The 11,599-nt window shown below is 33.5% G+C and overlaps 2 protein-coding genes across 2 annotated transcripts; both read left to right on the forward strand.

Moving 5' to 3' along the window:
- Nucleotides 1–7,459: 7,459 nt before the first annotated feature.
- LOC123904633 (putative defensin-like protein 234) lies at nucleotides 7,460–8,125 on the forward strand. The gene is made up of 2 exons (XM_045954272.1): nucleotides 7,460–7,567; nucleotides 7,783–8,125. Exons 1-2 carry the CDS (start codon nucleotides 7,495–7,497, stop codon nucleotides 7,992–7,994), a joined length of 285 nt encoding a protein of 94 aa, XP_045810228.1. The 5' UTR covers nucleotides 7,460–7,494; the 3' UTR covers nucleotides 7,995–8,125.
- A 1,637-nt stretch (nucleotides 8,126–9,762) lies between these two features.
- On the forward strand, nucleotides 9,763–10,367 carry LOC123904643 (putative defensin-like protein 234). The gene is made up of 2 exons (XM_045954281.1): nucleotides 9,763–9,862; nucleotides 10,078–10,367. The coding sequence occupies exons 1-2, from the start codon at nucleotides 9,790–9,792 to the stop codon at nucleotides 10,287–10,289; spliced, it is 285 nt and encodes a 94-aa protein (XP_045810237.1). The 5' UTR covers nucleotides 9,763–9,789; the 3' UTR covers nucleotides 10,290–10,367.
- Nucleotides 10,368–11,599: the final 1,232 nt, after the last annotated feature.

Genomic DNA, 11,599 nt, shown 5'->3' on the forward strand with positions numbered 1-11,599 from the left:
TAGGGTTTGGAAAACTAACGAGAGAGAAAGAAAGTTTGTTGGAGGTTTAGAGAGAAAAAGAAAGTGTAGGTTGTGAGAGTGAGAAGTGTGCAAGTGTATTGTGTAAGTTTTGTTTAAATGCACACAGTTAACACGAAAATAGCAAATTTGGGAAGTTACGCTAATTGACAGAAAGTTGAATACCCAAAAGTCATCATTAACCACCCACTACCTGACACACGTAGACCACGTGCAGAAATTTACTCGGTAACTGCTATTTTAATGGACAACTGTTCAGCAGTGAATACTAAACGTTTCCCACTTAAATAGTTCAGAGCCTCTGAGTTATTTAAAATTCTCTATCAGAGTCAAGTACTTCAGAGCTTGTGTTTCAGATGATCTGAATCATAAGTTCTGATATACATAACCTCTTACACTTTAAATGCCAAAAAAAATTTTCATTCAGAGATTGAAAACATGTTCAGATGTTTCTTTATAAAATCAAATCTTTCAACAGGTAAGGCTTTAGTAAATATGTCAGCCCATTGATTTTCAGTATCAACAAACTTAATATCTATAATGCCTCTCTGAACATAATCTCTGATAAAATGGTGTTTAATTTCAATATGTTTGGCTCTAGAGTGTAGGATAGGATTTTTAGATAAATGAATGGCTGCAGTATTATCACAATATAAAGGAATATTGTTACTGCTTACCTGATAATCTTCTAACTGATATTTTAACCAGAGTAGTTGTGTACAACACTTAGCTGCTGAAATGTATTCTGCTTCTGCTGTAGACAAAGCTATAGTAGTTTGTCTCTTACTAGCCCAGGAGATAAGGTTTTCACCAACAAATTGACAATTGCCACTTGTGGATTTTCTTTCAATTTTATCTCCAGCATAGTCAGCATCACAGAATCCATTTAGCACATAATCATTGGATTTCTTATAGAGAAGTCCAAGATTAGTTGTTCCTTTCAGATACCTAAAGATTCTCTTTACTGCAGTAAGATGAGACTCTCTAGGATCTGACTGGAATCTTGCACATAAGCATACACTGAATAAAATATCTGGTCTAGAGGCTGTCAGATAGAGTAAGGAACCAATCATACCTCTGTAGACCTTTTGATCTACTTTTCCTTCATCATCTGACTTGCTCATGTTGGTAGTTGAGTGCATAGGAGTGTTCATTATCTTGCAGTCATCTAGGTTGAACTTCTTCAGAAGTTCCTTGGTATATTTTGATTGATGAACATAAGTTCCTTCCTTCTTCTGATTGATTTGAATTCCAAGAAAGAATTTCAATTCTCCCATCATGCTCATTTCAAATTCATCCTGCATTATCTTAGAAAAATTCTTGCACAAGGAAGCATTAGTTGAACCAAAGATAATATCATCAACATAAATTTGAATGATTAAAATGTCTTCTTTGGTTGTTTTTCTAAAGAGTGTGCAGTCAACCTTTCCTTTTTCAAAACCTTTTTCAAGAAGGAAATTACTGAGTCTATCATACCAAGCTCTTGGAGCTTGTTTCAGACCATACAGTGATTTCTTCAATTTAAAAACATGTTCTGGGTTTGAGACATCTTCAAAACCAGGAGGTTGCTTAACATACACTTCTTCAGAAATAAAACCATTTAAGAAGGCACTTTTAACATCCATCTGATACAAGGTTATTCCATGATTAACAGCATAAGATAGAAGTAACCTGATTGCTTCAAGTCTAGCAACTGGTGCAAAGGTTTCAGTATAGTCAATCCCCTCTTGTTGACTGTAACCTTGTGCAACCAATCTAGCCTTGTTTCTTACCACTTCACCTTGTTCATTCAGCTTGTTTCTGAATACCCATTTTGTTCCAATAATGTTCTTGTGTGAAGGCTTAGGCACTAGAGTCCACACATCATTCCTTTGAAATTGATTCAGCTCTTCTTGCATTGCTACAATCCAAGCATCATCTTTCAGAGCTTCATCAATCTTTGAAGGTTCCATCATTGAGATAAGACCAACCAATGATTCCTCATTTCTTAGTTGAGATCTTGTCTTCCTTGGACTATCCTTGTTGCCTAATATCAGTTCCTCTGGATGTGATGATTTGTATTTGAAAGTATTTCTTGGGGGCTCATCATCTTCAGACTCATCAACATCAGGTTCAGCAGTTGCTTCAGTTCTTTGTTGTTCAGAGTCTGTAGGAACTGTTGTATTCAGAGGTTCTTCAGAGAATGGATGTTCTGAGTAGTTTGGAATATCTGAATATTGATCCTTTGATACCTGAAATCTAGACAAACCTTCCACAAGCTCTGACACTTGGTCAGGCTCTTTGTCATCAAATTTGACATGCATAGTTTCTTCCACAGTATGTGTTTCAGAAATATACAGTCTGTATGCTTTTGAGCGTTCAGAGTATCCTATAAAAATACCCTTATACCCTCTAGCATCAAATTTCTTTAGATGGACTTTGTTATTTAAGATGTAACAAGTACATCCAAACTGATGAAAATAAGAAATATCAGGTTTTCTTCCTTTGAACAATTCATAAGCAGTTTTGTTCAACTTAGATCTGATATAGATTCTATTTTGAACATAACATGCTGTGTTTACAGCTTCTGCCCATAAAAACTTTGCTACATTTGTTTCATGCATCATGGTTCTGGCCATTTCTTGCAGAGTTCTATTCTTCCTTTCTACAACCCCATTTTGTTGAGGAGTTCTAGGAGAAGAGAATTCATGCAAAATGCCATATTTTTCACAAAAGTTTTCAAAAGGTTCATTTTCAAATTCTCCACCATGATCACTTCTAACTTTTAAAATAGTGTAGCCTTTTTCATTTTGAATTTGCTTGCAGAAGATGCTAAACTCATCATAAGCTTCATCTTTTGTTCTTAGGAATTTTACCCAAGTCCATCTACTGTAGTCATCAACAATCACTAATCCATACTTCTTTCCATTGATAGAGGCAGTGTGAACTGGCCCAAAAAGATCAATGTGAAGAAGTTCCAATGGTCTTGAGGTAGAGACAATGTTCTTAGGTTTAAAAGATGATTTTGTAATCTTTCCTTTTTGACATGAACCACAAAGTGTGTTTGAGTGATATTTAATTTTAGGTAAACCTCTGACAAGGTCAAGCTTACTAAGCTTAGAGATTAACCTCCAGTTAGCATGGCCTAACCTCTTATGCCAGATCCATTTTTCTTCACTCAAGGTCAAAAGACACATCACTTTTTGTTCATTCAAATCAGAAAGATTAATTTTATAAACATTGTTCTTTCTCAGACCTTTGAATATCATGGTGTTATCAGATTGTTTAGACACAGTACATGATTCCTTATTAAAGACAACTACATAACCATTGTCGCAAAATTGACTTATGCTCAATAGGTTATGTTTGAGTCCATCAACTAACCAAACATCATTAATAGATAAGGAGGAATTACCTACTGTACCTGTACCTATTATCTTTCCTTTTTGATTACCTCCAAAGCCAACAGATCCTCCTTCTTTCATAGCCAGCTTAGAAAATAGTTGTTTGTCACCAGTCATATGCCTTGAACATCCACTATCCAAATACCATGAATGATTCATGATACTTCTTTGAGTGGCAGGCTGTATGAGAAACAACTTTAATCATTGCGATAGAACTCTTTATCAAGATTAATGATAAAGTCATCCCAGTATTCTTCCTCTTCAATTTCCAAGTTCTGATTGTTAACTTGAGAACTTGTCAACCATGTGTCTAGGACATAAGCCCTTCTTCCTTTGCATAGGACTTGTTTCCATACTTTAGGTAAGGCATATCCTTTCCTAGTTGGTAAATCTGAATGATACATTATTTCAGCTTTTGGTACCCATCTTCTGGGTCCACGCTTGTTAGTCCACACATGCTTACTATGTTGTCTAGTGTTAGAGAAAGATCTTGGTTTGGAATAATAACCTTTTTGAAATCTTTTCTTTGTTTGAAATTTGTTATTGTTCCAAGATTTGGATTGTTTATGATTCCAGGGTTTGTATCTATTATCAATCCCATGTTTTGATTGATTATATCTACTGACTCTAGAATCATAAATAATCTGAGTCTTGTACTTCAACTGAGATTTGGAGTTAGAATTTTTCTTTTTAAAAACTTCTGATGTTTTAGGTTGACTAGCTTCAGGTACTGAAGTTCCTTTGAGTCCAGAATTTGAAGTCTCAGATGTTGAAGTTTTCAGAACTTCTGAACTAATGTTCTCAGGTTCTGAACAACTTCTATCTTCTGAGCTTTTCTTTCCAGATCCTGAGGAACTAGGTTCCTCTGAGCTGTCAGCTTCTAAATCACTCAGATCATCATTGTCATTTTCACAAATACCAGGATTCTTTCCCTCTTCACTTGGTGGAACAACATAATAAACCCAAGATTTTCCAACCTTTTTGGCAAAGGTCTTCAGCTTTGAATATGTTCTACCATATTCATAGCCAAGTCCTTCTCCTCTATGTCTTAAAACATTATAAATTCTATTAGCAGCTTTGCTCTTCCCAAGGTTGAGATGCACAAACTGTTGAAGAGCTATTTCCTGCTCATCAATAGGTTTGTGACAAACAGCACAACCCTTTTCAAAGTCATCTACTCTATTCAGAGTTTCTTGATATAGACCTTGAAAATGTTCTGCTTGCTCAGTCAGAGTGTTAAGCTTTTCTTGTAAAACTTTTTGTTTACTTAACACTCTGAGATGTTTCTCAATGACCTTGTTAAGTGCAGTTATAAGTTGAGATTTAGAGCAATCAGAGAATACCTCATCAGTTACTTCTGAATCTGATTCTGATTCATCGTCTGAGTCTATATCTGAGTCAGCTGAAGCCATCAGGGCTAGATTTGCCTCTTCTTCTTCCTCAACTTCTTCCTCAGATGATAGCTCTTCAAAAGTAGCCATCAGACTCTTTTTCAATTTGCTCTTGAATTGTTGCTTCTTTGAGCTGTATCTTTTGTTTTTGTCTTTAGCAGACATTTTTGGACAATCAGCAATAAAGTGTCCTGGCTTCTTACAGTTGAAGCAGTTCTTTTGATCATCCTTTTTGCTGACAAAATTTCTGGAGCTGTTACCTCTGAAATTTCTTTTGTTAAATCTGTTCCATTGCTGAAACTTGGTGAATAAAGCAAACTCATCCTCATTCATCTCATCCTCTTGACCATCAGCAGAAGATTCTTCTTCAACATCAAGAAGCTGAGTCTTAAGAGCCTTAGAAGTAGTCTTAGTTGACTGTAAAGCCACTGACTTGGACTTCTTCTTAGTTTCTGAGTCAGCATCCAGAACCATCTCATGGCTTCTGAGATTGCTTATCAGAGCTTCAAGACTCAGAGTCTTGAGATTTTGAGCTTCCTCTATTGCAGTGACCTTAGGTCTCCAAGCAATAGGAAGACTTCTCAGAATCTTCTGAACATGGTCATAGGTGGAATAACTTCTCTTGAGAGCTTTAAGACCAGATACAAGGATTTGAAACCTTGTAAACATAGTCTCAATGTTTTCATCTTGTTGCATAGTGAATAGTTCATATTGCCTTATCAAAAGACTAGCTTTAGCCTCTTGAACCTTTTCATTACCATCATAGGTAGCACACATAGAATCAAAGATAGATTTAGCAGTAGACTTGTCCTCTATTCTGACATAGTCTTCATGTCTAATAGCACCAACAACAATGTCCTTTACTCTATGATGCTTAGTGTAGGTTTTTAAGTTAGCTGGTGTGAGTAACTTTCTATGCTCAATGGACAACCTTCCATGTTCATTTAAGTTTTCAAAGGTTACTCCCAGCTCAACCAAATCCCACAACTCATGATCAATAGCAGTAATATTGCTATACAGTCTTTCCTTCCACCACTCAAATAATGATGCATCACCATTGAATATAGGAGCTTTTCTATTGCCACTATGTTCATGTGATTCATTACTTAAGTAGTCATAACCAAAAGCATTTCTAGGACCACCACCAGCACCACTGGCCTCACCGGTTCTAGTGCTACTATCGTCTCCTCCAGACATAGTGTTCTCACAAGATCTTTACTGTCTCACTGTTAAGTGAAAGTAACAGACCAGAGCTCTAGATACCAATTGAAGGTGTGAAAACACAAGAAGGGGGGGGTTGAATTGTGTTTTAGCCAAGTTAAAACTTTTTCAAGTTCTTAACTCAACTACGTTAGCAGCGGATAAATAACACAAATAAAAGCAAGATAGAGAGAGAGAAATCACACAAGCAATTTATACTGGTTCCTCTCACAAAACGAGAGTAGTCCAGTCCCCTTGCACTTCCAAGGGAGTTCACTATAATCACACAAGATTACACCTGCTCAAGCACACAAGCAAGAGACTTCTCAACAATGCTTAAGCACACAAGCTTAAGACTTCACACTTAAGCACACAAGCTTAAGTTTCTCAAGTAATAGTAAAGTATATAACAATATACAAATGCTCTTAATAGAACCTAATGAAAGTCAATACAAAGAGTACAGAGTATTAGACTAAGTGCAAAAACACTTAACAGCGGTTCAGAGCTTGTATATCACAAAGTTCAGAGTTTGTTTTTCGTACGTTCAATCCTTAATAATTGTATATGTGTTGTAGCTGATTCTTCTAGTATATATACCACTAGAAAAGAGTCGTTGCAAAAAGAACCGTTGGAGTTGATAATCTTTTGTCTTCAAGTAGTCTGTCTTGATGCAGTTTGGTTGTATCCAAAACTAAGAAAGAGTTTCAGGTACTTTGACTACAGCAGAGAAGACTTTCCTTATTCAGCTAACAAAACTGAAGACCCACGTTCTTAAGTTAGAACAGACAAACAGAGGGTAGCTGAACTGATCAGGCTTGAAAGGTCCTTTTCTTCATTGGTAGAAGAGTTGACTTGCAAAGAGAATCTTCACAGATATCAAAAAGATCTTCAGAGGTTGATGACGCTTTAGTCACTCAAGAAGTTCTGAAGACTTCATCCTCTGAAGGTTGTAACTTCTGAAGTCCAACATCTTCTGAGCGCTTGTGAACTTCTGAATTCACATCCTCTGAACTTCACTCAGAGCTTATATGATGCTTATATCTGCGCACTTAAAATAAATTTTTAGTCCTTCCAATTGTTAATTAATACTTTGTTATCATCAAAACCTTTATAGATTTAGGGGCAAACATTTTTAAATCAATTTTGTTCCAACATAAGGGAGCAACAAAGAGACTACCAGTACCACCCTATATATAAAATAAAGTCGAAGAAATATATTTTTAAGGACTACAATCAAGGCCTAAAATATTTAAAATTTAATTTCTTACTATTTAATGTTATCAAAAGAATATAATAATAAAAAATTTACTAAATATTTTTAAACGTGGACCGAACTAATTGACTAATATACACTGAACATTTATATTTGGCAAATAATATAGAGTTACTATATGAGTGGTTAGCGATGTCTATATATTTTTGTGTGTATGTGTGAGAGAGAGTAATTCCTCATTCTGCACATTGTCTAAGCATCTTTAGGGTTTCATTTGAGAATATCATCATGATGAAAGTAGGAAGCATTCTCTTAGCCGTTGGAATTTTATTTGCTCTCTTCAACCTCAACTACGGCTCAGGTAAACATATCACTTTCCATTATTAATTTTAATATTAGAATTTTTTATGTTCTTATTATTCATAGATAACTTTCTTAAAGTGTGTAAGTTATTCTCAAAGAGTTTAATTCTTATGTAAAAATTTGTTTGCACCTTTAGCAAATTACATGCAATCATATTAACATTCTTAATGATCTAACTTTTATGATTTTGTTTTGATGTATACAATGTTGTAGATGTGGTGCAAAAAGATGATTTCAAATTTTGTCGCCAAAGTATGACATTGAGTGGAAATTGTCAAAATTCTCCTACATGCTTTACAGTATTCAATGCTAAATATGGAGCAAGCGCCACCACTCACAATTGTAATTGTCAAGATGCTGGTAAAAGCCACACTTGTTCATGCTGTATTAATTGTGATTATACAGATGGTAAAACTCCTTGTTAGAATCTCAAATAGTGCACTATGTTATCAACTTAGTGTGGCGAGAGGTTGAACTTATAATCTCATGGAAGTTGAATTCAAGTTGTACACTGGTCAATAGTACCATTATTATTAATAAGAATTTTCTTTGTCAATGTTTTATAAAAACTTTATTAATATTGTTAAAAATTAATGTAATTTAATAAATAATGTCTTGACGTCCCAATAATTGTGTTGTTATATTTTGAGTTTTGGTACGATCTTATTATCTTTTTTTATTTTCATTTCAATAAATATATAAATAGTTTATTTGTGAGAAATGTTGGCGGGTGAGATTATTAAACTCTCAACTCTTATCTTTTCAACCCTTTTATCAAATGAAAAAGAAAAAGCAACAAAACCTAAAGAAACTAAAGACTAATGCCTTTATATATTGATTGAAAAGGCATTTGTAAAAATATAAGAAATATCAACAAGATAACAAGTGCAAATCTAAGTTTGTAGGAAATTGATATATTTTTGAACCCCAGACTATCCACTCAATTTAAAGGTGAAATTATAGTCACTACTCACTAGGCTAATTGACTAAAAAAAATGTAAATTATAATCTTAAGATGTGAAGTTCGAATCCTGTCAGGAACAATTGTAAAATCGGCATCAATGCACTTAAATTAATAATAATAAAAAAAATATAAATTATAAATCCTATTGATATCTTAATAATATTTTACTGTAAGTATAAACATTAGTAAGTGGTGTAACAGGCACATGAACCGGTGCATTCGAAAAGTATGAACCTGTTCAGAGACAAATTATTAATAATATAAAATCTTGAACAACTTATGCATCGATGCAAGCAGGCCATGCGTAGTTCAAGATCCCCGTGAACTAATTCATGCACCGGTGCAAGAATGTCTCGGGTTTTTAGAAACCAAGCTATGAACCAGTTCAAATGAACCACGAATCGGTGCATGAAATCCGGAAGACATGCACTGGTTCATACCATGTATGCATTGGTTAAAAAATGCTGATATTTGAAATATAAGCTAAGTTCAATGCATTTTTGAAAACCTATTTAGAAAATTGTGATTCTAAAATTGTCTTAATCAAATCAATCTATTTTAATCTTATTTTTGACATCATTCAAAACAAACGAGAGTGTATGTGCACGAACAATTAGGTGCATAACTATACTTTTAGAAGTAAATTTTTAATCTATGGTCCTGCACACTAGAACATACATCAGAGTATCCAATCGTTCTATTACACATTGTTATCATAAACACCTTAGAGACATTGTTCTAGAATCCATTTTGGTTCAACAATAATGTTTTTAATTATGTGGTAATTATTAAATAATTTATTAAAAATTAAAATTTATAAAATTTTAAATTAAATTTTTCAAATTTTACCGCGTTAGTACTCTTCCATTCCAATTATTTATTTGGTTTGAAAATTTTTTTTTCGGTAAATAAGGGAGCAACAAAGAGACTACCAGTACCACCCTATATATAAAATAAAGTCGAAGAAATATATTTTTAAAGACTACAATCAAGGCCTAAAATATTTAAAATTTAATTTCTTACTATTTAATGTTATCAAAAGAATATAACAATAAAAAATTTACTAAATATTTTTAAACATTGACCGAACTAATTGACTAATATACACTGAACATTTATATTTTGCAAATAATATAGAGTTACTATATGAGTGGTTAGCGATGTCTATATATTTTTGTGTGTATGTGTGAGAGAGAGTAATTCATCATTCTGCACATTGTCTCAGCATCTTTAGGGTTTCATTTGAGAATATCATCATGATGAAAGTAGGAAGCATTCTCTTAGCCGTTGGAATTTTATTTGCTCTCTTCAACCTCAACTACGGCTCAGGTAAACATATCACTTTCCATTATTAATTTTAATATTAGAATTTTTTATGTTCTTATTATTCATAGATAACTTTCTTAAAGTGTGTAAGTTATTCTCAAAGAGTTTGATTCTTATGTAAAAATTTGTTTGCACCATTAGCAAATTACATGCAATCATATTAACATTCTTAATGATCTAACTTTTATGATTTTGTTTTGATGTATACAATGTTGTAGATGTGGTGCAAAAAGATGATTTCAAATTTTGTCGCCAAAGTATGACATTGAGTGGAAATTGTCAAAATTCTCCTACATGCTTTACAGTATTCAATGCTAAATATGGAGCAAGCGCCACAACTCACAATTGTAATTGTCAAGATGCTGGTAAAAGCCACACTTGTTCATGCTGTATTAATTGTGATTATACAGATGGTAAAACTCCTTGTTAGAATCTCAAATAGTGCACAATGCTATCAACTTAGTGTGGCGAGAGGTTGAACTTATAATCTCATGGAAGTTGAATTCAAGTTGTACACTGGTCAATAGTACCATTATTATTAATAAGAATTTTCTTTTTCAATGTTTTATAAAAACTTTATTAATATTGTTAAAAATTAATATAATTTAATAAATAATGTCTTGACGTCCCAATAATTGTGTTATGTTTTGAGTTTTGGTACGATCTTATTATCTTTTTTTATTTTCATTTCAATAAATATATAAATAGTTTAATTGTGAGAAATGTTGGCCGGTGAGATTATTAAACTCTCAACTCTTATCTTTTCAACCCTTTTATCAAATGAAAAAGAAAAAGCAACAAAACCTTAATGCCTTTATATATTGATTGAAAAGGCATTTGTAAAAATATAAGAAATATCAACAAGATAACAAGTGCAAATCTAAGTTTGTAGGAAATTGATATATTTTTGAACCCCAGACTATCCACTCAATTTAAAGGTGAAATTATAGTCACTACTCACTAGGCTAATTGACTAAAAAAAATGTAAATTATAATATTAAGGTGTGAAGTTCGAATCCTGTCCGGAACAATTGTAAAATCGGCATCAATGCACTTAAATTAATAATAATAAAAAAAATATAAATTATAAATCCTATTGATATCTTAATAATATTTTACTGTAAGTATAAACATTAGTAAGTGGTGTAACATGCACATGAACCGGTGCATTCGGAAAGTATGAACCTGTTCAGAGACAAATTATTAATAATATAAAATCTTGAACAACTTATGCATCGATGCAAGCAGGCCATGCATAGTTCAAGATCCCCGTGAACTAATTCATGCACCGGTGCAAGAATGTCTCGGGTTTATAGAAACCAAGCTATGAACTGTTGGAACAAAATTGATTTAAATGTTTGCCCCTAAATCTATAAAGGTTTTGATGATAACAAAGTATTAATTAACAATTGGAAGGACTAAAAATTTATTTTGAGTGCGCAGATATAAGCATCATATAAGCTCTGAGTGAAGTTCAGAGGATGTGAATTCAGAAGTTCACAAGCGCTCAGAAGATGTTGGACTTCAGAGGTTACAACCTTCAGAGGATGAAGACTTCAGAACTTCTTGTCTGTCTACAATCTTCATCAACCTCTGAAGATCTCTTTGAAAGCTGTAAAGATTCCCTTTGCTAGTCAACTCTTCTACCAATGAAGAAAAGGACCTTTCAAGCCTGATCAGTTCAGCTACCTCTATTTTGTCTGTCCTAACTTGAGAACGTGGGTCTTCAGTTTTGTTAGC

Source organism: Trifolium pratense, linkage group LG1, assembly GCF_020283565.1.
Source record: "Trifolium pratense cultivar HEN17-A07 linkage group LG1, ARS_RC_1.1, whole genome shotgun sequence".
Lineage (NCBI taxonomy): Eukaryota > Viridiplantae > Streptophyta > Magnoliopsida > Fabales > Fabaceae > Trifolium > Trifolium pratense.

Bases quoted from the DNA above. Each gene is read 5' to 3' on its own strand.
- LOC123904633 (XM_045954272.1), top strand. From the start codon at position 7,495: ATGATGAAAGTAGGAAGCATTCTCTTAGCCGTTGGAATTTTATTTGCT. The intron at 7,568-7,782 runs GTAAACATATCA...ACAATGTTGTAG, and splicing joins CAACCTCAACTACGGCTCAG to ATGTGGTGCAAAAAGATGAT.
- LOC123904643 (XM_045954281.1), top strand. From the start codon at position 9,790: ATGATGAAAGTAGGAAGCATTCTCTTAGCCGTTGGAATTTTATTTGCT. The intron at 9,863-10,077 runs GTAAACATATCA...ACAATGTTGTAG, and splicing joins CAACCTCAACTACGGCTCAG to ATGTGGTGCAAAAAGATGAT.